Source organism: Polypterus senegalus, chromosome 8 (assembly GCF_016835505.1).
Source record: "Polypterus senegalus isolate Bchr_013 chromosome 8, ASM1683550v1, whole genome shotgun sequence".
NCBI lineage: Eukaryota > Metazoa > Chordata > Cladistia > Polypteriformes > Polypteridae > Polypterus > Polypterus senegalus.
The window spans coordinates 158,885,374-158,912,341 of record NC_053161.1 but is presented as its reverse complement, the minus strand read 5'-3'; the positions used below and the strand labels follow the sequence as shown (position 1 = coordinate 158,912,341).

The 26,968-nt window shown below is 41.2% G+C and overlaps 1 protein-coding gene across 1 annotated transcript in view; it reads left to right on the top strand.

The window, feature by feature from the left end:
* Nucleotides 1-25,133, top strand: part of LOC120533237 (NACHT, LRR and PYD domains-containing protein 3-like) — a 59,719-nt gene extending 34,586 nt beyond the window's left edge. Inside the window, 10 exon segments of the mRNA XM_039760018.1 lie at nt 6,080-6,145; nt 6,225-7,695; nt 7,697-7,951; nt 16,120-16,293; nt 16,556-16,729; nt 16,824-16,997; nt 17,080-17,253; nt 17,342-17,515; nt 20,996-21,169; nt 24,896-25,133. Coding sequence (XP_039615952.1) covers nt 6,080-6,145; nt 6,225-7,695; nt 7,697-7,951; nt 16,120-16,293; nt 16,556-16,729; nt 16,824-16,997; nt 17,080-17,253; nt 17,342-17,515; nt 20,996-21,169; nt 24,896-24,995 — 2,936 coding nt within the window. The 3' untranslated portion in view covers nt 24,996-25,133.
* The last annotated feature ends 1,835 nt before the right edge of the window (nt 25,134-26,968 follow it).

Here is a 26,968-nt window from a genome sequence, read left to right as displayed (position 1 = left end):
TACACTTATTCGTGACAAAACGCTTTCTTCATACTGTGCAAAAAGTCTTCAATAAAAATCAGCACCAGGCACACCCTCAGACCATAAAAAATGAATCACTGCATGTTGCTCTTCTTTCATGTAAGTCACAAGTGGGGCAGCCATTATTTCTTGCACCACAGTTACAAATGATTTTATGTAACATTTGCTGCCAACATAATTTTAAAATAACTGGGGTGTTAATAATTTTTTACTCACCCTCATATGTATAGTACATACACACATAGTGGATTCAGAAAGTATTTAGACCCCTTCAATTTCTGCACATTTTATTGTCTTATACAGTAGAATTAATTGTAAATTAATTATTTTGCTATTTTTCCCATCGGTTTACATTTATTGGGACACGCAATGGAGGGGTTTGCATGTCCCAATGATCCTAGGAGCTATGCTGTCCGGGGCTTTATGCTCCTGGTAAAACTGGTCCTAGGTGAGGGATTAGACAAAGAGCGGTTCAACAAACCTCTGATGAAGAATAAAAACCTTGGATGATGTTTTCCCTTGCCGGACGCGGGTCACCGGGGCCCGCTCTGGAGCCAGGCCTGGAGGTGGGGCTCGATGGCTAAAGCCTGGTGGCCGGGCCTGCACCCATGGGGCTCAGCCGGGCACAGCCTGAAGAGGTAATGTCGGTCCTCCTCCCCATGGGCTCACCACCTATGGGAGGGGCCAAGGAGGTCGGGTGCAGTGTGAGTTGGGTGGTGGCGAGGCGGGACCTTGGCGGTCTGATCCTCGGCTACAGAAACTGGCTCTTGGGGCGTGGAATGTCACCTCTCTGAAGGGAAGGAGCCTGAGCTAGTGCTTGAGGTCGATAGGTTCCGGCTAGATATAGTCGGACTCACCTCGACGCACAGCTTGGACTCTGGAACCAATCTCCTTGAGAGGGGCTGGACTCTCTACCACTCTGGAGTTGCCCCTGGTGAGGCGCCGAGCAGGTGTGGGCATACTTATTGCCCCGACTGGAGCCTGTGCATTGGGGTTTACCCGGTGGGCGAGAGGGTGGCCTCCCTCCGCCTTCGGGTGGGGGGAAGGGTCCTGACTGTTGTTTGTGCGTATGCACCGAACAGCAGTTTGGAGTATCCACCCTTTTTGGAGTCTCTGGAGGGGGTGCTAGAGGGCATACCTTCTGGGGATTCCCTCGTTTTGCTGGGATACTTCAATGCTCACGTGGGCAATGACAGTTAGACCTGGAAGTGCGTGATTGGGAGGAATGGCCCCCCCGATCTGAACCCGGCGGTGTTTTGTTATTGGACTTCTGTGCTCGTCACGGATTGTCCATAACGAACACCATGTTCAAGCATAAGGGTGTTCATATGTGCACTTGGCACCAGGACACCCTAGGCCTCAGGTCGATGATCGACTTTGTGGTGGTGTCGCCGGACTTGCGGCCATATGTCTTGGACACTTTCGGGTGAAGAGAGGGCGGAGCTGTCAACTGATCACCACCTGGTGGTGAGTTGGCTTCGATGGTGGGGAAGATGCGGTCAGACCTGGTAGGCCCAAGCGTGTTGTGAGGGTCTGCTGGGAGCGGCTGGCAGAGTCCCCTGTCAGAAGTAGCTTCAACTCCCACCTCCGGCAGAACTTCAACCCGTCCCGAGGGAGGTGGGGACATTGAGTCGAATGGGCCATGTTCCGTGCCTCTATTGTTGAGGCGGCTGACGGAGCTGTGGCCGCAAGGTGGTGGTGCCTGTCGTGGCGGCAATCCCGAACCCGTTGGTGGACACGGCGGTGAGGATGCCGTCAAGCTGAAGAAGTCCTATAGGACTTTTTGTCCTGTGGGTCTCTGGAGGCAGCTGATAGGTACCGGCAGGCCAAGCGAAGCGGCTTCGGTTGTTGCTGAGGCAAAACTTCGGGCATGGGAGGAGTTTGGAGGCCATGGAGAGCGACTTTGGACGGCCGAGGAGATTCTGGTCCACCGTCCGGCGTCTCAGGAGGGAAGCAGTGCAGTGTCAACACCGTATATGGTGGGGATGGTGCGCTGCTGACCTCGACTTGGGGCGTTGTGGGTCGGTGGGAGGAGTACTTCGAAGACCTCCTCAATCCCACTAACATGCCTTCCAATGAGGAAGCAGAGCCTGGGGACTCTGAGGTGGGCTCTCCCATCTCTGGGACTGAAGTCACCGAGGTGGTCAAAAACTCCTTGGTGGCAGGGCCCGGGGTGGATGAGATCGCCGGAGTTCCTTAAGGCTCTGGATGTTGTAGGACTGTCTTGGTTGACACGTCTCTGCAACATCGCATGGACATCGGGACAGTGCCTCTGGATTGGCAGACCGGGGTGGTGGTCCCCTCTTTAAAAGGGGACGGAGGGTGTGTTCCAACTATAGAGGGATCACACTCCTCAGCCTCCCTGGAAAAGTCTATTCGGGGTTCTGGAGAGGAGGGTCCGTCGGATAGTCAACCTCGGATTCAGGAGGAACAGTGTGGTTTTATCCTGGTCGCGAACAGTGGACCAGCTCTTCACCCTTAGCAGAGTCCTGGAGGGTGCATGGGAGTTTGCCCGACCGGTCTACATGTGTTTTGTGGACTTGGAAAGGCATTGACCGTGTCCCTCGGGAATCCTGTGGGGGTGCTCGGGAGTATGGGGTACGGACCCCTGATAAGAGCTGTTCGGTCTCTGTACAACGGTGTCAGAGCTTGGTCCGCATTGCGGCAGTAAGTCGAGCCCGTTTCCAGTGAGAGTTGGACTCCGCCAGGGCTGCCCTTTGTCACCGATTCTGTTCATAACTTTTATGGACAGAATTTCTAAGCGCAACCAGGGTGTTGAAGGGGTCGGTTTGGTGGACTCAGGATTGGGTCACTGCTTTTGCAGATGATGTTGTCCTGTTTGCTTCATCAGGCCGTGATCTTCAGCTCTCTCTGGATCGGTTGCAGCTGAGTGTGAAGCGGCTGGGATGAGAATCAGCACCTCCAAATCCAAGAGCATGGTCCTCAGCAGGAAAAGGGTGGAGTGCCCTCTCAGGGTTGGGGGAGAGATCCTGCCCCAAGTGGAGGAGTTCAAGTATCTCGGGGTCTTGTTCACGAGTGAGGGAAAAATGGAGCGTGAGATCAACAGGCGGATCGGTGCGGCATCCGCAGTGATGCGGGCTCTGCATCGGTCTGTCGTGGTGAAAAGGAGCTGAGCCGTAAGGCAAAGCTCTCAATTTACCAGTCGATCTACGTTCCTACCCTCACCTATGGTCATGAGCTAAAGAAAGAACGAGATCGCGAATACAAGCGGCTGAAATGAGTTTCCTCCGCAGGGTGTCTGGGCTTTCCCTTAAAGATAGGGTGAGAAGTTCAGTCATCCGGGAGGGGCTCAGAGTAGAGTCGCTGCTCCTCCGCATCGAGAGGAGTCAGATGAGGTGGCTCGGGCATCTGATCAGGATGCCTCCTGGACGCCTCCCTGGTGAGGTGTTCGGGCACGTCCAACGGGAGGAGGCCCGGGGAAGACCCAGGACACGCTGGAGGGACTATGTCTCCGGCTGGCCTGGGAGCATTGGGATTCTCCGGAAGAGCTGGAAGAAGTGGCCGGGGAGAGGGAAGTCTGCGCCTCTCTGCTTAAGCTGCTGCCCCCGCGACCCAATCTCGGATAAGCAGAAGAGGACGGATGGATGGATGGATGGAGGGTTTAAATTCAATAGCCCATAATGACAAAGTGAAAACATGGTTTCAGAAAATTTTGCTAATTTGTTTTAAAAAGAAATCATTGCTATGACACTCCAGATTGTGGTCAGGTTCATCCTGTTTGCCTTATTTCTAATTGAGATGTGTCTAGAACTTGCTTGAAGGTCAATCTGTGGTAAATTCAATTGATTGGACATTGTTTAGAAAGATACATACCTGTGTACAAGGTGAGACACAAAAATAACTGGACTGGTCTTGGGGCTTTCCTGGAAAACCGTCTAGAGGTCGGCTGGGCGTGAATCATAGAACTATATCCCCTCCTACATGCCCTCTGAAACTGCTGACTGGGTAGGTATATCCTGTGAATAGCCCAGTCAGTATTTGCATAACAATCGCTACACTAGTTGCCCTGATAATGTTGGGTGAAAAATTCAAAAAGCGAATAAACATCAAATTTCTCGCAAATTTTCTCTTTTTCCCTCAAGCAGTTTTTGACTGACAAAAACATTCCTGTACTCGATCATCCTCCAAATTCCCAATTTAGCTCCGTGTGATTTTTACTTGTTCCTGAAAATCAAAAGTGACCTAAGGGAACACAATTTTTTTCAGTGGATGAAGTATAGACAAAAATAGCAAGTCTGTTGAAGAGCCTCAAGTAGAAGACTTCCAGCACTGTTTCAACTGATGGAAGATACGTATGGAGCGGTGTAGAGATCGGGAGGGGGAATATATAGAACGTGACAATGTTTAAAATGCTGTAATTCATCAATAAATATATATATATATATATATATTTTTACCAATCCGGTTAGTTTTGTGTCTCACCTCAAATATAAGGTAATGCTAGTCACACTGCATGTCAGGACAAAAATGAAGCCACACAGTCCAAGGAACTTTCTGCAGATCTCTGCGATCAAACTATTGTGATGCATAAACCAGTGTATAGAAATATACTGGAAAATAGTGGCCTCAGTCATTGTGAAATGGAAGAAATTTGAAACCACCAGGATTCTTCCTTGATTTGGTTGTCTGACCAAACTTAAATACTCCGTCAATCAGTAGTTTATGGTAGAGGGGCTAGACAGAAGCCGCTCTTGAGTAAAAAGCACATGACAGTTTCAAAGATACTGAACACATTAGGGAAATTATTCTCTGGTCTGATTAAAATTGAACTTTTTGGGCAGCACTACAAGTACTATGCCTGGCAAAGACCAAGCACTGCTTATCACTTGCCTAATGCCATATGTTTGGTAAACCTGGGTGGTGACAGCATCCTACTATAGTGGAATGCTTCTAATCAGCAAGGACAGGGATGCTGCCCAGAATTGAAGAATGACAATTGCAGCTAGATACAGAAAGGTCTTTGAAGAAAATCTGCCCTGGAGTGGATGCAACCTCAGACTGGAGTGACAGTTCACCTTTCATCATGACAATGACCCAAAGCATACAGCTATGACAATGCTAGACTGGCTTCAGGACAGATCTCTAACTGTGTGACTTAAACCCCATTAAAATCTGTGCGGAGCTCTAAAGATTACATTTTGTCAACACTTTCCAGTTCCAGTGGAGTTTGCCAAAATCTGTGAAGAGCAATGGGATAAACTGATTAAATGCAGTTGTGCAAAACTTGTAGAAACTTACCCAAGAAGACTCAAAGCAGTAATCGCTACCACAGGGCTTCTATAAGGTACTGAATTCAGGGTCTGAATACTTATATAAATATGAGATTTCAGTTTTTGATTTTTAAGAAGTTTGCAAATCATTGTCATTATGGGTTTTTGAGTGTAGATTGATGGGTAAAAATGGCAATTTGCCCATTTAAAATTAAATCTACAACACAATAATGTGGGCAGAAACTGAAGGAGTCTGAATACTTCCTAAGTCCACTGCATGATGGAAGTCTATGCTTAAGCAAGCGAAGAAAGACACAATATGTGAGGTACTTGGAATAGAAGTTAACATTCTAGACACTGCTACCATATTATTTTCTACTCATCATAAAAAAATGCATATGTGAATATATATATGTAAATTTTCTCCTTTTAATGATCTGAATTCATATGTAACTGTGTCATTTCTGTAAATTATAGAAATATTATGGAAATTTACATGATTTTTCTACTAGTTCTTACATTAAAAAATAACTAATTAAAAACATTTGCTGTGCCCCTAAAACCTTAATATCTTAAATCCATTCTAGAAATTCTTAAATGCAATATGGGGTGTGTGAAGAAATGTCAATGTTAGTTTTGCCTAGTAAGAGTTCAACATTTAAGAATTTGCAAATTAACAAATGGTGATACTTGTAAAAATTAAACTGCTGGAGGTGGAACAAGCATGAAATTGCCATCTAATTGTCCCCTTTCAAGTTTAATATTTGTGATAATCTCCTCCCTTGCTCCTGTGATTGTGTCTTCTGTCTCTATTCCTGTCTCTCTAGGTCCATTTCTCTTGCAAGAGATTCAGGCCAGTCTCCAGCCCCTTTCAATTAAGACTCACATTAAAGGTAACCCATTTCTCTCATGTCCCAGATTAGCAGCTCCTCCAATTGTGTGCTACTCACCTGTTCCCATTGTAATTTTCAGGCCTCCATGAGACACACAGAGGTGCTGTGTCTGAATCAACAGAAACACTGGAGAATCAGACATCTCCTGGAGATCCATGCACCAGATCTGTTGTTTTTGAGACTCGGTACACAGAGCTGATGGTTATTAATCAGTACAAAAGAACCTACAATGAAACTCAGCATGAACTTCTGAAGACTGGGCAGACTCATGCAGAGCTAGTGGAGAAGCGAACAAAGGAGAAATGTGAGCGAATCTGGACAGAGCAACTTTTCAGAAGGAGTCCTGGAAGTGAGACTTCTCCTCATGTTGTAGTGGTCAGTGGAGTGGCTGGAATTGGGAAGACCACCATGGTTCAGAAAATCATGTTTGACTGGGCCAGAGGCATCCAGTACCACAGATTTGCATTTGTGTTCCTATTTAAATTCAGGGATCTAAATCTTTTAGATACAGAGAATGAGCCACAAATGCCTCTGACCAGGCTCATTGTGAGACATTATAAATATCTTAATGACCCAAGACTGATAAACATCCTGCAGAAACCTGAATCGCTCCTCTTTATACTTGATGGCCTAGATGAATATAAACACAAACTGGACTTTAATCAAACACGTCTGTGTACAAAACTCGATGACTATGTTCCTGTTCACACCCTTCTCGTCAGTTTGGTGTGTGGAAAGTTACTGAAGGGCTGTTCTATCCTGATCACAACCAGGCCAACAGCTCTGGAGTCCTTAGACATGGAGAGAGTTGATCGATATGCAGAGATCCTGGGTTTCTTCCCCGAACAAAGGCTGATGTACTTTAAGAAGTTCTTTGGTGACTCAGCTTTAGGCACTGAAGCTTTTCAGTATGTGGAAGAGAATGCCATCCTGTACACCATGTGTTTCAATCCTTCGTATTGTTGGATTATCTGTTCTGTGCTGAAAAGCCACTTCATGACACCTGAAGAAAAGCGAGGAGCTGCTCCCAGAACTGTAACTGAGCTCTTTGTGCTGTTCCTTAAAAATATCCTCACCAATCACAAGCGGGAAGCGGATGACCAACAAGGGATTCTTGTTAAACTTGGAAAGATGGCTTATTATGGGGTAGCTAACAAGGTTCTTGTATTTTATGACAAGTTTGAGATGTTTACCTTTGGCCTCCGTCCAGTCCTGTCCACTCCATTTCTTTCTGGGTTTCTCAAAGAAATCCTGCAGCGAGAAAGCACTCTGGAGTACACAACATACACGTTCTTCCACCTCACCCTGCAGGAATTCATGGCAGCCTGCTACTTTTACCTTGATCCATCAGAGGGCAATAAGGAGATGCTTGTGAAACTGGACTCCTGTGAAGATGGCCGATTTGAGATCTTCATTCGATTCCTGGCAGGACTCGCTAGGTATTCTGTGTTTAAAACACTGGATGGAATTCTGGGGAAGTTTGAGATAAAGACAGCCAAGAGCATTCTGGAATGGGCGAAGCAGAAAGCTGAACGCAGCGCTACGGGGCCAAGATAAAAATGAAGCACTACGAGTGTGTCAGTGGCTGTATGAGACCCAGAATAACAAACTAATCAGAGACGCCATTGGAACAGATTTAAAGATGGACTTTAGTGAATCAACTGTATCACCTCTGGACTGTGCTGTGCTGGGCTCTGTCATCAGCTGCTGTGGTGAACTTCAGGAGCTTATATTGTCACAATCTCATCTCACTGCAGAAGGCATTAGGAGACTACTGCCAGGTCTCATTTTCTGTGAACAAGCCAGGTGAGTTTGTTTATTTATTTATTTATTCATTTATTTATTTATTTTAACATTTTATTGAATTTATTGAAATGAAACAGCATTCTATACAACCAATTTAAATTTTACAAAACTAGGTTCAAATCAAGTCAACCCCCACCCATGAGAAAGAGAACTAGGCCAACATAGTGAAACTTTAATAGCAGAAAAGATAAGTAAGTAAATAAATAGAATAAAAATGCGGAAGAGAATACTCTTCCTCAATTTAAATACTTATTCTAAAATGTTATTAATTAGATCCTATCAGGTTTTTAAAAAAACCTTTGCACAGATCCTCTAAGTGAGTACTTAGTCACTTAGAAGTCAGGCGAGTTTAAATCCTGCATGAGCTTAGTTTTAATTTCAAGGAAGTTTTGTTAGATTCTCTCAACTGTTTTCTTTACTTATAAGATCTTCTAATAAGTCCTTTCCTCACACTGCAGGATGTGATGTCATTAATGTGACACAATATTTGAGTATCCCACCCTGTTAACTTCTGTTCAGTTTACTTCACAGGAAAGAGGTTAAGTCCCAGTTCATACTGCACTCTTTATTGATGGGGATGCATAAAAGACCTCATGAGTACTCTCCTTAATGACATTTTCCCTTATCCTAGTGAATTTACAATCTGGTGTTGTCTCTTCTTCTGTTGTCATTTAGTCACCAGAAATGTGACGTGTAACATTACGACATTACACATATAACAGATGATGATGTCTTCTTCTTTTTTGTTTCCTTTTTTCTGAATAAACTCTAAATGACTTGCATGCAAGTAGTTTTTCATTTGAATCAGAGTATTAGTAATTTTTGTTTGTTTTAAGACTTTGATTTGTGGTCTTTGGAATTTTGGTGACACATGATTTTGACCTTAGCCTGTTTGGCATTCTGATTTTTTCTGTCTTATCCATCATTCATTTTCCTGTTTTTACAAAGTTTCCACATGTGAATAAATCAGTAACCTCCTATTAGTTACTTAACTATTTAGGAGGTCATTAGTGATTTGGAAATTGTAGAGACAGAGAGAGAATTGTTGCATAGATTGGAAAGGATGAAGTCAAAACAACCTGCCAGGACCAGATTTATCCTACACAGGTTAAACAAACATCATCACAAGGGGAAGATTGCTACAGAAACTTGGAAATGTTGTATCAGTATACAAAAAAAATGGAAGTTATTGAGCAGATTCCAGTAAGTGTAACAATTAATGAAAGCAATTATTACAGAAAAGATTGAGTAATACATGGCAAGAACAACTCTATAATAGAACAGTCAATATAGCTTTAGACAAGGAGATCATGTTTAAGTAATATGCTGGAAATTATGAGGAAGCAAAAGAAGGATACAATCAGAGAGTTGCATGTGATAGTATTTATTGTGATTTTCAGAAGGCTTTTCATAAGATCACAGAAGAGAAGCTAGTGACTAAAAGACGTGTGAGCTTTAGGCGCAGTGTGAGGGGGATACACATTAGATTAAAATGTGGCATGTTACTTCTTCCAATTTAGTTGACATTAAAAGTGGTGCTTTTAGGGATCTGGGCTGGGGATGCTGCTCTTTTTAAAATATATAAACAATCTGGATAGGAATATGAATAACAAACTCGTCAAGTTTGCTGAAGATACCAAACTAAGTAAAAAGGCAGAATCAGACAAATTACTACAGATGGATTTAAAAAAAAATAGATTTTGCTGGGCCACAAGAATATTTTGTGTTGTGTTGGATCTTGCACATGTTGTGGAATAATGTCTAATTGGAAGTTACAAAAAGGCATAAATCTTTATTACTAATTTTACAGAAAAATTTCAAATGTATTAAAATTAAAGTGAAAAAATACCACTATGCTGTATGCAAAATACAAATGATTTACACTAACATTTGAACCACAGGTATGTGGAGTATGATGTCCTTATGCTTAAAGACCCAACCGTTTTAATGATAAAATACCTCATGGAGCTAGAAAAGGCATGCACTAACTGGAAATTATAAGGCATGCATTGTCTCTGCCATAACCTGAGAGCTGCCTGCAAAATAGAAAGTATTGTCTATTATATTATATTACTAGCAAAATACCCGCGCTTCGCAGCGGAGAAGTAGTGTGTTAAAGAAGCAATGAAAAGAAAAGGAAACATTTTGAAAATAACGTAACCTGATTGTCAATGTAATTGTTTTGTCACTGTTGTGAGTGATGAGTGTTGTTGTCATATATATATATATATATATATATATATATATATATATATATATATATATATATATATATATTTACACACACACACATAAACATATATATATATATACATATCTATACATATACACATATATACATACATATATATCTACATATATACACACATATACATACATATACATATCTACATATATACACACACAGCTATTTCGTATCAGTGCAATACGCTGTTTGTTAAAACGTTGACTCCCGCTCTTACGTGCAATAACAAATCAAATCATTCAGTTGTCTTTGCTCATATGTCATTTTAGAGCTGGACGCCTGGCATCTTTTTTTGGCCACAAGTTCGTTTCTGTTTGATGTGAGGTTCTGTGTTGTGGAGATTCTCAGGATGGATTGCAGGTGCTCATCAGTGAGGCGACTCCTGTGTGCTGTTTTGTTAGTCTTTATCACTGAGAAGAGCTTCTCACACAGATATGTGCTACCAAACATGCACAAGGTTCGAGCCACATGTAGACGGACTTTTTTTGTTCTTCAAAGTCACCAAAGCGCCGTGCAAACTCAGTGCGCAATAACTCTAGTAAGCGGTAAGTGTTCGGCAAGGCAGCTGTAGCGCTGCATTATGGGATCTGTAGTTTATTGTGTTACCAGCGCTTCATGTACCGGGCTTTAATAACAATAATACAGTATATAAAATGATCTCGGGCGGATATAATTACGCCGGGCGGATGTGGCCCGCGGCCCTTGAGTTTGACACATATGGACTAAATAGAACTTGAAAAGATATATTTTTTCAAATGTGATCGCGCAATTCAGATAGAGTTGACGCGCACTACTGCCTGCATGCCTCAATGAGTCATCCTCTCCTCGCTCTTACTTTTTTACCGTTCATCTAATGAATACACTGAGTATGGCTTTACCAAAACAATCATTGATGCCGAATAAAGTATCCATTATTCGAGTATGTAGAGCGGGATATATATATATACATATATATATATACCAGCGTATCATAGCGGAGAAGTAGTGTGTTAAAAAGGTAGAAAAGAAAAGGGAACATTTTAAAATAACGTAACATGACTGTCAATATACAGTATTTGTTTGTGAGTGTTACTGAGTGTTGCTGTCATCAAGGATTTGATTATCATTATTTCTTTCAATCAGGTTAGTATTTGTAGGATGTGTTGTGTTCAAGTTACATTCCGTGTTTGTCAATCGTTGTAAAGATGACAGGTTTCATTCATCGATTCGTTTCTTACTGCATCAATAAACAGCTCGTCTTCTTCTTTATCTGAGACCTGACACACTGCATGCACGGGTTTTTACACTGTCTTCCTTTAGCGGGACATTGAGTTTTTCCACCGTGTGCTTTGTTTCCACAGTAGCTGCATTTATGAATATGCTTATCAGGCGCTTCAAATTTTTGCTGCCTTTTCAATTGTGTAATTGGTTTTGTTCAGCGCTCTTTGGAACTGTTGCTTTTTATCTGTGCACTGAGTCAGTTCACGTGAGCCGCTCGGTGTACTTGCATCGAAGGTTCCCAGCTGTGCTGGTGCCATCTCCTGCTATGTCCATGGCTGTATTGAATGTTACCTTAGTCCTGGCACTTAAAACTTTCTCTCGCAGTTTAGCTGAGTTTGTGTCAAACACCACCCTGACCATCTCATCTTCCTCTCCATAAGCACAGTCCTTCACCCGTGAATATTTACCCGTGGCAGTTTGCTATTGGATTGCGCTGACGGACGGCCTTATATGGGCAGGCACTAAATTACAAACGCCAGCGGCAGCCTGTCTATGAACTTAATTTAAAGTGTAGGTTTACATCGTGCTTTGTTTCCGAAGTAGCAGCACTCATTAATATGGTATTATATGTCACTCGCTCGCTTCTTATTGTTTCGCTGCCTTCTCAATTATATAATGCATGTTTTCTTGAGCGCTTTTTTGAGGTCTTCCTGGTTTTCTATGTACTGCGTGATTACGTGGGAGGCGTGATGATGTCACACGAAACTCCGCCCCCACGGCGTTGAAGCTCATCTCCATTACAGTAAATGGAGAAAAACTGCTTCCAGTTATGACCATTACGCGTAGAATTTCGATATAAAACCTGCCCAACTTTTGTAAGGAAGCTGTAAGGAATGAACCTGCCAAATTTCAGCCTTCCACCCACACGGGAAGTTGGAGAATTAGTGATGAGTCAGTGAGTGAGTGAGTGAGTGAGTGAGTGAGTGAGTGAGGGCTTTGCCTTTTATTAGTATAGATTATATCCAAATTTCTCCCAGGAACAAGTAAAGTTCTACCTATATAACTATCTATATAGGAGAAGTAGCAATGTTAAGTTTGAAACTTGAAAATACCCCTTATGAGAAAGTCCTGGGAGTCATAGTGGACTTGTCATGGTCCACATCCAGACAGTGTACAGAAGTGATGAAGAAGGGTAATAGGCTATAAAGTTATGTATCATGGTATGTGGAGTACAAGGTAAGGGAGATTTTGCTTATAAAATGCACCAATTAGATCTTGTCTAGGAAACTTTGCATAGTTTTGATCTCCACACTACAAAAAAGACACACCATTGCTAAAAAAACTCCAAAAGAGAGTGACAAGGCTGATTCCTATATAGCGGGTTGAAGAATGAGTGACTGAAAGAAGTGTGTGAAATGTCACGGAAATCAGTTAACTCTATCCCTAACCCTAATTTCTGGACAAACAGATTAACAGACAGACATGATGATGATAATAGATGCTTGGCATTACATGTGAGCACACCTAAAAATTAGTGAGTTGAGTGAAATGAGATGTTTGCTTAGTTAGAAGAGCTGGTTTCCTTCATGTGCAAATAGTAAAAGAGTAAAGGAGGGACAAATAGATACTGTACAATTGGAGTGGCCGTAGGATGCCCTAGTCAAAGTATATAAACTTCAGCGAAGGGGCTGCTATATTTTTGAAATTTTTTCTTCTGGTGGCTGTCTTGTGTGCATTCAGTGCACCACAGCTTGTTCCAGTATCAAAAGGTTATTGGGGGGCATGGTGTCTGGGTTCATCATCCACTGGTAATTGTAGTGGTGAATTTAAATAGCCACCCAGTTTTTCATGTCTTCATCCAAGCTGCAAATAAGAAACCTTTGCTACACCTTTTGTGAATATTTCTTGTTTTCTGAATTAATCTCTTGAGTGCCTGACTTTCATTTTGTCCTTCTGATCTCAATTTTTATCTTGTTGTTTGGTTTTCTTGTCAAAGCACTTTTCAGTCACCTGATTTTAACCCTTCTGGTTTCACTTCTCTCTCCTGGTTTGCCCTTTGAAAATCTTGTCGGTTTCCCAACATTTTATGGGCATTATGTCCAAATGTAGTAACTGCTTAGATGTAAGTCACTCCTTGAGCACAAAACAATCCTCGGAGAAGTGTTAACCTCCTCCCCTAGACAGGTGGCTATAGAGAGGTCTAAAAGTATATTTATAGATTTCTGCCACCTCATGTGATCAACATGTTCCTGGCCTTTCAAGTAGATGTTGGCAACCAGACCTGAGGAACTCTTTGGTCTGCAATGGAACTCTAGACAAGGGATCTCAGGAATACCCTAGAGCACTCCTAAACCCACAAGTGGTCCACAAACTCTAACTTTCTGATCACCTGCCAGATGAGCTTGCAGCCGAATGTGAAGTAAAGACTCATCTTTCCAGGAACAGGATGAGGAAGAATAGAAGAAAAAGCCAGGGGTACAAAAGGGATCAGGAAGGTGAAAAGAGATTATTTATGTGGGAAGTGAGCATCGCTTTATGCACCCCACACAGTAAACAGAGGGAGGATCAGTTTAGATGGGACCAGCGTAGCAGTATGTTTATTATTTTCTTTATTTTGTAACTTTGTGCTCTTCAAATGTGTAAACCCTCCATTGAATTTGTATTTAATTAATAAAGTACCCTCCTCTAGTACTTCAGAGTCCCTTTTGCTTGTATTGGATTCATGGTCTGCTCTGCCATGTTCCCAAAGGACAACAAGAAGTAGCAATAGAAAAGAGGAATATAAGAAAAATGTATTTTATGAGAAGAAAAATCTATTCTTTAGAATTAACTAACATCCAATATAATGTGTGTTTCACTGAGGATTTCTCAGACAATTATAATAACTAGCTATGACAGGTTCCTAATTGTTGACGACTTTAATTTTCATTTCGATAATAAGTGTGACTCGAAAGAAAAAGAATTTATGAACCTTCTGCACTCTTTTGATCTGAGCCAGCACATTAGTAAGTCCACACATAAGAGGCGTCACATTCTGGATTCAGTGATTACTAAAGGATTAAAAGTTGATGTGAGGCAAATCGTGCATATTGGTTTATCTGATCATTTTTTCATATTATTTAATGTTGAAATGCTGATAGCTGCAACTAGTGAGATGCGTATTGTTAAATAATTCTATTTTGATATGCCTGAAGCTTTAAAGTTTGCTAACACTCTATAGAACCAGTCCATTTGTAATGCTTACTACAATAGATGATAATAATGTAAATTATAAGGTGGAAAATTTTAATGCTACGCATTTGTGCATTTGTGAGGCTTTTGCTATATTTTTAAACACAACATTAATAATATTAGAAATAATATAATACACATCCCCCAAAGCTGATCCTATTAAATTCTCATATTCCATTTTCAGTGAATTAAGTTCTTTCACCAGGATAGATTTATTCAACTTATGTAGAATAATTTCTCAACTGAAGCCCTCCATATGCATCCTTAACCCAATACCATCAAGCTTTTTCAAAGAAGTATCCGATGTGCTAATTGATAGTGTGCTTGACATAAAATTCATCATTAAAGTCATCATTACATATGGGGTTCTTCCCAGACTTTATTAAAACTGCTGTTATTAAACCCTTTGATGTAGCAGGTCAGTGGCTCTGTTTGAAAGGCCAATTTTTAAATAATCCATTTGGCCCTGTCAGTCTCCATGGGAGCGATTGTGCAGCCACCGGGTGTTAATATGGTAATTGGGGCAAGTTGCACCTGTATATGATGGTGTGATCATTCTCAATTGCTTAATTGGCTAACTGCACTGCATGATTGAGCCACTGCACCCACAGAGCTGAATAAGTATGGGCTGGCACAGAGGGAGGAAAAGAGGATGAAAAAGAAAAAGGGATTCAAATCTTGGAGAGCGAGAGCGAGGCATTGGGAAAGTGAAAGTGAGTGTGAGTGGATGAGCCTGCTAGCTGATGAGAGAGGTCAACACGGTCAGGGGTACCGTGTGGCGTGAAGGATCAATGCTCAAGAGCCGGATCGCGCCCCCTGACTGTGTGGAAGAGTGGTCTTATTCGAGGTAGAGTCCTCCCTAGGGATCTAAGGGATGACTGAAAATGCGAGAAGGACGACGGGATGACAACTGACTCCGAGCAGTCTAGCAGATGCCGGCAGAGGCAGCCAAGACGGGGGTTGGTACAGTGAGGACTGCGGTGGCTGAATCGTAACTCGCCTCTATTAAGTCAGTGGGTAACTGATGTTATAAACTTCTTGAAATTGGAAAAAATCTAATTCTCACTTAGAGAATCTGTGCAAAACCTTTTTAAAAACCTGGTAGGATCTAATCAATAACATTTTAGAATAAGCATTTAAATTGAGGAAGCAGATTCTCTCCTCTCTCTCTTGTCCTATCTTTTTAATTATTTAATTAATTTATTTATTTATCTATGTACTTATTTTTACTAGTTTAAAGTTTTACTCTACTGGCCTTGCTCTCTTTCTCAGGGGTGAGAGTTGATTTGTTATTGTTAAGATTGACTTGCTTGTATGGAATGTTGTTTGATTTTAATAAAATCAATAAAATGCAAAAAAAAACTAGATGATGTAAACACTGAGGACAATTCTCTTAATCTTTTCCACCAAATGTAGTGAACACCTTGGAAGGAAAGAGCTGTACAAGTATAATTTTGTAAAACTGATTTTTTTTTTTTCCTCTTCTCTGTAGTCTTTTCTCATGTAGCCTCACTTCTAGATGTTGTGAGGTTCTCTCTTCTGCTCTCTCTGCTGAACAATCTCGTCTGACTAGCCTGGATTTGGGCTGCAATAACCTGAAGGATGCAGGAATGTGTCTGCTGTGTGAGGGGCTGAGGAGTGCAAACTGTAAATTAGAGACACTGGGGTGAGTAATCATGTGTGGCAATGCATGTGTTGGCTTGACCTTTAATTTGTTTAATGTGACATTAATGTGAGCAATGAAGATGCAAATCATAAAATGCTGTGTTTTAAATACGAAGAGTCCAGACCAGACTGCACTGTCCCATAAGTAGTAAGATTTGTTGAATTAACGTTTTATGTGCCATTTGTCATGTAAACTTCAGAACTGTTACTCCCAGTCACCTTCAGTTACTTCTCTGTATGTTCACTTCCTCATTTTTTTATAGGTTGCAGGCATGTGGCCTCACCTCTGGATGTTGTGACGCTCTCTCATTGGCTTTCTGTGCTGACAACACACACCTTAAAGAGCTGGATCTGGGAGAAAATAAACTGGAGGATTCAGGAATGCACCTGCTATGTGAGGGACTGAGGAATCCAAATTGTACATTAAAGGAACTGAGGTAGAGGAACCACAATGTGAATGTGAATGTATGTCTGTATGTTTGTGTGTCTATCACTCTGTCTCCTCTTATTCCTCAATTCTCATCTTTATAGGCTCTACTCATGTGGTCTCACCTCCGGATGTTGTGAGGCTCTTGCATCAGTTCTCTCTAGTAAAGACTCACACTTGGTTTATCTGGAACTGAGAAAAAATAATCTGGAGGATTTAGGAGTGATTAAACTCTGTGAGGGGATAAGAAGCCCAAACTCAAAATTAGACTCAGTGTGGTGAGCAAGCACATCATATCTCTTTTTCATTGTCTGGCTGTAATATGCTCTGTTCTCATTTACTCTCTCTTTTTAACTAAAGGCTAATGTCAACTGGTCTCACATCTAAATGTTGTGAGGCCCTTTCCTTGGCTCTCTCAGTGGAACACTCACAACTAATGGAGCTGTTTCTGGAGGACAATAACCTGGGAGATTCAGGAGTGCATCTGCTGTGTGAGGGGCTGAAGAGTCCAAACTGTAAAGTGGAGATGCTAAGGTGAAAAAATACTGGACGTGTCTATGCATGTGCTTGTGTCTGTATTTAACCCGTTGTGATTTCAGTTCCTCTCTTCTCATCCTCACAGGCTGTCATCATGTGGTCTCACCTCTGGATGTTGTGAAGCTCTGTCCTCGGCTATCTCTGTTGAATACTCGCAACTGACCGAGTTGGAGCTGAATGACAATCAGCTAGAGGATTCAGGAGTGCATCATCTGTGTGACGGGCTAAGGAACAAAAACTGTAAATTAGAGACATTGTGGTGAGGAAATATTGAGCAAGTAATGGTTTTATAAATTTACTTCTGGTAGATTTAAGGCTGGCAGGGTGGCACAGTGGGTAGCACTGCTGCCTCGCAGTTAGGAGACCCGGGTTCGCTTACCGGGTCCTCCCTGCGTGGAGTTTGCATGTTCTCCCCGTGTCTGCGTGGGTTTCCTCCCACAGTCCAAAGACATGCAGGTTAGGTGGATTGGCGATTCTACATTGGCCATAGTTTGTGCTTGGTGTGTTTGTTTGTGTGTGTGTCCTGCGGTCGGTTGGCACCCTGCCCGGGATTGGATTCCTGCCTTGTGCCCTGTGTTGGCTGGGATTGGCTCCAGCAGACCCCCGTGACCCTGTGTTCGGATTCAGCGGGTTGGAAAATGGATGGATGGATAGATTTATGGACTTAAGTGTCATAGGACTTGCTAAATAAATCACTGTGTTTAAATCACAAGGGATCAGTCGAGTCCAAACAATAGCATCACAGAAGAAACTGTGGACATGAACAGCAAAATAAAAAAGCACCTACTTACCAGTGCATATTAGTAGCTGGAGTTCTTTAATTACCAAGAACAAAAAATATATGTATATACTATTTGTCCCTAACCCCCAAGAGATTTTATTTTAATTACTTTTAACTTTCGCTGTTCCTGATCACTTCATGCATTTTAAGGCTCAGTTTCGTTGACTGTAAGTCCTTTAAATTCATTAACTGTAATGTGGTTATCTCCTACAAAAGAAACTCTGATCTGTCAAGTGTGTCTTTAATTACTTTGACCTGTCAAACAATTTATCTTTTTTTTTATATTTTTCTGAAATCTATGCATTTGCTCTCCTAATGAAATCTTTTCCACCTCAGTTTATCTCATCACTACTACAAGACTAGATTTTATTTTTCCAAAGTGCGATGAATAGGACTTCGAGACTCTATTAAGCTGAACTCTTGTTAAAACTCTTTTTAGATTCCTTGTGTTTTTCTTGAGCAGAAAGAAACAGGATAACAGCACCGCTGGAGCCACAAAAGTTAAACTTTCCACCTCGTAAATCCTTTGCATCTGCCAATCCCACTTCAGAAGCACACCGTGTGTCATTGTCACAGAATATAAATAAAGTACAGTGCAAGAAATGCTTTAGACAAATATTCATATCAATTGTTGGGGTCCCAAATGAGAAAATCCTGTTTAATTTCCCTTTCACAAGTCTGTTGGAAAAATGTTCATTTTATCATGGTGTTAGATCACCAAATAAGAAAGGTACCAACTACCCTCCTAGGTCCTTTTCTTAATAAGGGATAGTAGTAGGGTGTTGTACCATGTTAGCCAATATGGATGTAAAGACAAGCAAAATGACACCTTTTATTGGCTAACTAAAAAGATTACAATATTCAAGCTTTCGAGGCAACTCGGGCTCCTCCTTCAGGTCTCTGCAGTGTCTTCCATTCCTCCAATTTAGTGTCATCTGTGAATTTCACAGGTTTACTACACTTGTCAATAATAAATCAATAAAACTAAAGATCCCAGGACCTCACTTCATGTAGACCATTCTATTCTTATCTGTACTCTTTGTCTCCTGTTGGTTTAATCTCTTACCCATCCTACTGTCCGTGGTCTACTCTGTGTATTCAACCCTAGAGACCTGTAATGCAAGCTGCTCACTGAGTGGGACTGTCTTTTTTTTTTTTCTAAACCTGTACCTCAACCCAGTTTTCACACCAACAGAGAAATTCACTTGAGTATCCATAAGTGCCCACAGCTAAAGGAAGAATAGACAATCTATCTGTCGGCTCATTAATAATAAGTAGACAAAGGCATTGATTTTTAAGCATCTACTTGTAAATTATATTTATTTCCATTAAAGTAACTGTTATTTGCACTTCATGATCCACAACCCCTATTTATAGTTAAGACTTTTGGGAGTGTATATTTAGTCTTGGGGAGGGATTTGGGGGAATATGTTTTACATATGGTTACTTTTTGTTGTGTTTGTAAATAGTTGTATATTTGTTGTGCAATGTATCAAATTTATCTTGACATTTGTCTGGTGTGTTTTTTTTTAATATTCACATGGTGGGGACAATACAGTAGGGCTTAGTTGTAGGCCTAACTCCATCCATCCCTCATTTTACAAGCATAGCGGCACAATTGCTATGAAAATCTTTTTGCATCCTTTCTACAAGCTGAAAAAGGAGTGCAGGTTTTGGAAGTGGATTTGCTATCAATGCTGTATTAACACAGCGACTTTTTATTTTACTGTGAGGAACACAGTTAGGCAGGTTCCTTAAGGATTATTACTTTAGGACCAAAGATTTCTAAAGGAAGCTGGATGTCCACCCAAAATTTAAAACATACACAATAAATGACTGGGGAGATCAATCCCCTGTTCCATCAGACAGATTTGTCTGCCCAGTTCATTTTGTCCTTATTGTTCATCCCCTTTACCTCTAATTTAACTGGTCTGTGTTTTGCTTATCTTTGTTTTGATTGCTTTTTTTAATTTTTCAAATTTGGCCATTGCACCTATTTCACTTTTCTTTATATTAATTGTTGTTTTGATTTGGGTGGCTACGTTACAAAGGTGTTCTTTAGTTTTTATCATTCGCTGCATTGATTCATTAATCTACTTATTTTGTGCTATACATCTTTCATTCAATTTAAATTGATCTTTTGTCTCATTTTATACTTTGTCTAACAATATATATGCTGGGAATGAATGTAATGTAGTGGTTCATTCTGCCCTGAAAATCTTTTCTGCCTTTACTCAGTTACAGAATAATGAAGTGGAGCAGCATATCCATTGAGTGGAAAAAATAGGAGATATGAGGCTGTTTGTCATGCAAGAACATTATTTGTAGATAGCAGAGTTCTCATTTTTATCTCAGCTGGCAGTAAAGCCTGTGTTGTAATCTACCAGCCTAGGTTTGCATCCCATTGCTGTCACCTCATTGAGGATAACAGTCGACTATCCCTGACTAAATTCCTAAGGAGAGACAGGAGTAATTTTTCTTCCTTTTACCATATAGTGTTTTAATTTAATTTTTAGAGTAGTTGCAGGAAAAGGACATCAGCATGCATGAAAATGGCCATATGAGGACCTGTTAGCCTAAATCCACTGTGTCACTGTCCGAGTGTATTTAAAGGTCAGGAGTGTTGTGTCTGTTGTAGTTAGTGTATCTCAAAGATCTATGTGGGCGAGAGGAATAGAAAAATGATGGCAACCTTCCTGGCTGTATTGTCTAAATGGCTTCTCACCACAGAGACTGCTTGATAAACCAGTGTGAGGACTTGTTATAGTAGGAGTAGAGAGCTTTACTGAATTTTTATTAAATTGAAACTCCTGTACTAGAACAGAAAATATTGTTTCGCTCATGTAAGACTGAGTTTTTCATTAACTAGTGAGACTGATTAAAGGTGTTCAGACACAGAGTGTGCTCTGTTTATCCTTACGTTACTGTGTCTTCACTTTATCTTCCTCAACTCCACAGGTTACAGTCATGTGGTCTCACTGCTCAGTGCTGTGAAGCTCTCTCCTCAGCTTTCTCATCTGAACACTCACATCTGACTGACTTGTGGCTAGAAAACAATAACCTGGAGGATTCAGGAATGCATCTGCTGTGTGAGGGGCTAAGGAACAAAATCTGTACATTAAAAACACTGGGGTGAGTTAACACTATAACCTTCATTTATGACGAGATTATTGCTATTTTTGTGTATTTTTTTTCAATGAAAGCTGCCTATGTTCAATGGATGCTAGCTTCACCAAAGCTGAATAAGCCACAGAGATAGACCCAGCCTTTTCCAATGCTTCTGGCACTGTTTTCTTCAAGGTGAGCATTTCCACTGGACTTAAAATTAAGTGCATGAATGCATGTGAATTTATCTAGATACAGATCATTTTTCCTAGTACATCAGATATTATCATCATCATCATCATCAAGAGAACATCATCATAATCCACAAAGAGCAGAGATGCAAACCCTTAGATTCCCAATTCTGCAAACTACAAAAAAATGAATGATTACGACCTATAGAACTCAGTTGGGATAAACCCATAGATGCACTTATAGGATCAGAAACCCTGGAAATTGATTTGAATGAGCAATGGCGAAAAAAGTGAGCACAGTACAATTAAAATGAAACAGACATTTAAATGTGGAAATAACTTGTCCACATTACTCCCCAGAGAGATGAGTTACAAAAATGGTTCATTCTGTACTAGTATCTCAGTGAATCACATTCTGAATGGTGGTGACTTCAAACAAGGAAATCAACATCTACCTGCTTGTTCCATTTATGAACACTGCAAAGTAGACCTAGTCTGTCCAGTTATTGCAGCTCTCTGTTATCCAAGCCAGAAGTTCATTTGCATGTTGGGAGGAGGACAGTTGTTGTTTTTTTCCAATTATATTTATTTATCTATCTATACATGTATGGAAAAAAAAATATATACACACACACATATATATAGAGACAGCCAACGAAGGTCCCCAACTAGGACACTCCTATGACGGAAGGTCTGGGGGAAAGGTCATATTGGGAACAATATCTCCCCTGGAATACGAGAGGGAGACCTCTCTTGGAAGCTCGGCCCTTCTGAGGCCCGTGGTCACTTCCAGGGGGCGCCTGGACACTTGTGGAGCCCTGGATGGCAGCATTTGCATCACACCCGTGGGCACCTGGTGCACTTCCGGGTGCTCTTGCAGCACTTCTGCCACCACCGGGAGTGCTTCTGGAAGCCAGTTTGAGAGCACCTGGAGCACTTCTGGGTGTGGTATAAAAGAGGGCATCTCAATCCATTCAGGGAGCCTAAGTCAGGATGTGGAGGACAGAGCTTCCAAGGAAAGGAGTGGAGGCAGCAGAAGAATAGAAAAAAAGAAGGAAGAAAGAAAGAGAAAGAAGGCACAGAGCATTTGTGGGGATTTGTGCACTGTGTGCGGTGCTGAAAATAAGAAAAAGAAAATAAAACAGTGTGTGCTAAGACTTGTGTCACTGTGCTGGGGCTGATTTCCACTATATGGTTACCCACCAGGTAACACTTGTGCAGACTTTCAACTTTAATTCAGTGGGTTGAACAAAAAGACTGCATAGAAATGTAAGGCAACTAAAGCATTTTTTTAACACAATCCCTTCATTACAGGGGCTCAAAAGTAATTGGACAATTGACTCAAATGCTATTTCATGGGCAGGTGTGTTCAAGTCCGTTGTTATGTTATTATCAGTTAAGCAGATAAAAGGCCTGGAGTTGATTTGAGGTGTGGTGCTTGCATGTGGAAGATTTTGCTGTGAACAGACAACATGCGGTCAAAAGAGCTCTCCATGCAGGTGAAAGAAGCCATCCTTAAGCTGCGAAAACAGAAAAAACACATCCGAGAAATTGCTACAATATTACGAGTGGCAAAATCTACATTTTGGTACATCCTGAGAAAGAAAGCAAGCACTGGTGAACTCAGCAACGCAAAAAGACCTGGACGTCCATGGAAGACAACAGTGGTGGATGATCGCAGAATCATTTCCATGGTGAAGAGAAACCCCTTCACAACAGCCAACCAAGTGAACAACACTCTCCAGGGGAAGGTGTATCGATATCCAAGTCTACCATAAAGAGAAGACTGCATGAAAGTAAATACAGGGGGTACACTGCAAGGTGCAAGCCACTCATAAGTCTCAAGAATAGAAAGGCTAGATTGGACTTGGCTAAAGAACATCTAAAAAAGTCAGCACAGTTCTGGAAAAACATTCTTTGGACAGATGAAACCAAGATCAACCTCTACCAGAATGATGGCAAGAAAAAAGTATGGAGGAGGCGTGGAACAGCTCATTATCCAAAGCATACCACATCATCTGTAAAACACGGTGGAGGCAGTGTGATGGCTTGGGCGTGCATGGCTGCCAGTGGCACTGGGACACTAGTGTTTACTGATGATGTGACACAGGACAGAAGCAGCCGAATGTATTCTGAGGTGTTCAGAGACATACTGTCTGCTCAAATCCAGCTAAATGCAATCAAATTGAGGCGGTGTTTCATGATACAGATGGACAATGACCCAAAACATACAGCCAAAGCAACCCAGGAGTTTATTAAAGCAAAGAAGTGGAAAATTCTTGAATGGCCAAGTCAGTCACCTGATCTTAACCCAATTGAGCGTGCATTTCACTCGTTGAAGACTAAACTCCGGAACATATGCTGCAGGGGTGTCCTGAACGGGAATGGGACCCGGACGCCTGCCACAATATATATACTAGGAGGCTTTGCCCCATGCCTGATTTGCTCTCCCTCCCCCACCCTCCACGCCAGTACTACGCGCCATTGTGAAGAGGGGGGCTGAACGTACCCCAAGGAGACCTCCTCCGAAACCCCTCTTAAACGGTGATACAATGGGAAACAAATGCATTTTTTTTTACCTCCTCTTTGCTCGATCAGCTGCTGGCTTGCTGCTGCTGCCATGCCGTGTGATCTCCATCTCGTGCAGCGCTTCAAACTTTTAAAACCCTGTACAGCAGCTGTTCTTTTGGCTCACTGCCTTGTCTCTCTTCTCCCTTCAAACACTATTTGATCTCTTTTCGCTGTTCCGTTATTTCACCGAGTAATATTTTCCGATGCGATCTTTACTATCATTTTTTGAGACTTTTGAATTTTCCTACTTCCATTATCTCTAACCTGCTCTGCATGTGTATCATGCCAATGTTTTGAATTCTTTACGACATTCTACTTTGGAGAGTGGTTAAATCTCTCAGAATTTGCACATAGATTATTTTTTGTTCTTTTTTGCTTTTTTTTATTTTGCATTCTTTTCTCTCCAACGCTTTCTCTTTTCGACGCGCTGCTTTCTTCTTTGCTTAGTCTGAGCTGAGAGCACAGTAAGTGTGCCTGCCAAAAGCATTCCAACAACTGAGAGATTAGATGACTGTGGTCTTGTTTGAAAATGGTTAAGTATGACGTGACTCCCATCTCGCAGGACTTGAAAGTGTCTCTCTGTCTCTCTTCAAAAGATCACGTCTCATTGCAGAAAAAAAAAGTCTTGTCTCGTCCCAAGATTTTTTTTCTAATATATATATATATATATATATATATATATATATATATATATATATATATATATATATATATATAGACTCTTCTGTCTCATCTGTACTGACCCTGTCTCATCTGTATTGTAAATCCACCCCCCAGCACCATTATTTCATGTTTACTTACAACATGTAGATTTTGCTTTATTGTACTTTATCAGTTATTGAATGATTACAAATTTACTTAGTTTACTTTGAACCATGATTTTGTTTGTTTTTTTGTTTTTGTAAGGTTCCGCTCTGTAAAGTGCACTTTGTAAACACAAGCTGATAGGCCCATACTCTCATTAAGATTAACGCTTCTGTCTCGTCCACAGGATCAGTAACACTGGCATCAGTGAGGATGAGAAAAGGAACATGAAGACACTAGAGGAGGAGCTGAACAGAGCTGGACGGCAGATGGAAATAAAAACATGAGACCACCAGCTTTGGCACTTCTCCTCAGCTCGCTGTAGTTGTTGTTGAAAATCACACTTAAAATATTTCTCTATTCAAAATTGTGGTTTTACTTAACATTTTTTAAAAATAAACATTACATTTCATTGATTTTGAAAACTAAACATATGCGTATTCCATCCATCTATTATCCAACCCGCTATATCCGAACTACAGGGTCACGGGGGTCTGCTGGAGCCAATCCCAACCAACACAGGGTGCAAGGCAGGAAACAAATCCCGGGCAGGGTGCCAATCCACCGCAGGGTACGCACAGACACACACCAAGCACACACACACCTGGGACAATTTAGGATCGCCAATGCACCTAATCTGCATGTCTTTGGACTGTGGGAGGAAACCCACGCAGACATGGGGAGAACATGCAAACTCCACGCAGGGAGGACCCAGGAAGGAGGACCACTGCGCCACCGTGCCGCCCCATGAGAATTAATAAAGGTATTAAATATTTTGATTAACTTATTATATTTCTGGAAGTCCAAAAGCTACAAATGATAATTTGCAACTTAAGCATTAATTTGAGTTAAATCTATTTAGCTAATTTATTAAAATAAATTTATTTAGATCAATGGTTCCCAACTCAGTCCTGGGACCCCCTGAGACTGCAGGTTTTTGTTCCAACCAAATTCTGTTTTCCATTGGACTCCTGGCCTAATTAAATGAACTGTTATTTCCTAGTTTCTGTATTTTGTGGTCAATGTAGAAATTAAAAAACTAACTTTGGTAAATTTTTATTAAAATGTACAGTTATATGGGCATAATGAAGGTTTTGTTTCACTTTTTAAATGGTATTTTTATTCTGCTTTCTGCATTCTACTTGTTCTGGTTATTTAATCTATTATTTTCTAATTGATGAGTATGACGATGAAGTAGTTGCAGCTTTTCATTGTTTAGTGAGTTGTTTGTCTAGATATCTGCTCTACTGATTGTTAATTTGCCATTAATAGGATACAATGAAGGGAGCAAACCACACAGGAAAGGGCAAACAACAAAGCAGAGTTAAACAATTGAGCTGTGACAAAAATGACAATATTTATAAATGTCTTATAAATGTAACAACCATATTGTTGTGCTTTTCATAATGCAGAATATGAGAAGAGAACAAAAAAGACCAGCTAATAAATTAGATGAACTATTATCATACTTTATCACTAACTAGGCTGACCCACCTTTTAAGGCGACCAACTTTTAAGTTGACCACTTCTTAAGGCAATTCAATATGTAGATCAATTTGATATTTTATACAAACTCATTCCTTTGGTTATATTGCATTTGAGCGGTATTACTTTAATACTCGTAGTTTCTGTTATTTTTGTGATGAAATTTAAACTTTTTTTCTATATTGAGGTCGCCCTATTGAACCCCCCTGATATTTACTACGCAGTGAGGCATTTGTACTCCATCAACATTAATTATTTCCAGAGACATCATTTTGTCTATTTTTCCAGCGCATCGCGCACAAAAGCAAGGGAACGATGGGAGCACCAGAACTCTGCTCACATCATGTCGCTTCGTACCACAAGCTGCAAGTAGTAAGTCTGTGATAAGCGGAATACCGCTACGCTTTCCACTCACGGGACGGAAGGACAATCCTGACCGCTTTTATATAGTAAGAAAGAAGAAGAAGATATCGCAGAGTCTGGAGTAGAAAATCATGTTTTACCTGGAAAAACGAAACTACAAATCCCATCGTGCATTACAAAATGGACGGGGCGTGTGTGAAACTCCGCGCCTGCATAGCACTCACGGGACGGAAGGACAATCCCGACGGCTTTTATATAGAAGGATTATTAATCTGGTTGGAATAAAAACCCACCGTCACAGGGGGTCACCAAGACCGAGTTTGGGAACCACTGATTTAGAGTGATACTTGTCTCATTAATGTTGGAAAACCTAAAGGTGTTGTTACTCAGGGCACTCCTAAATGCTTTAGAA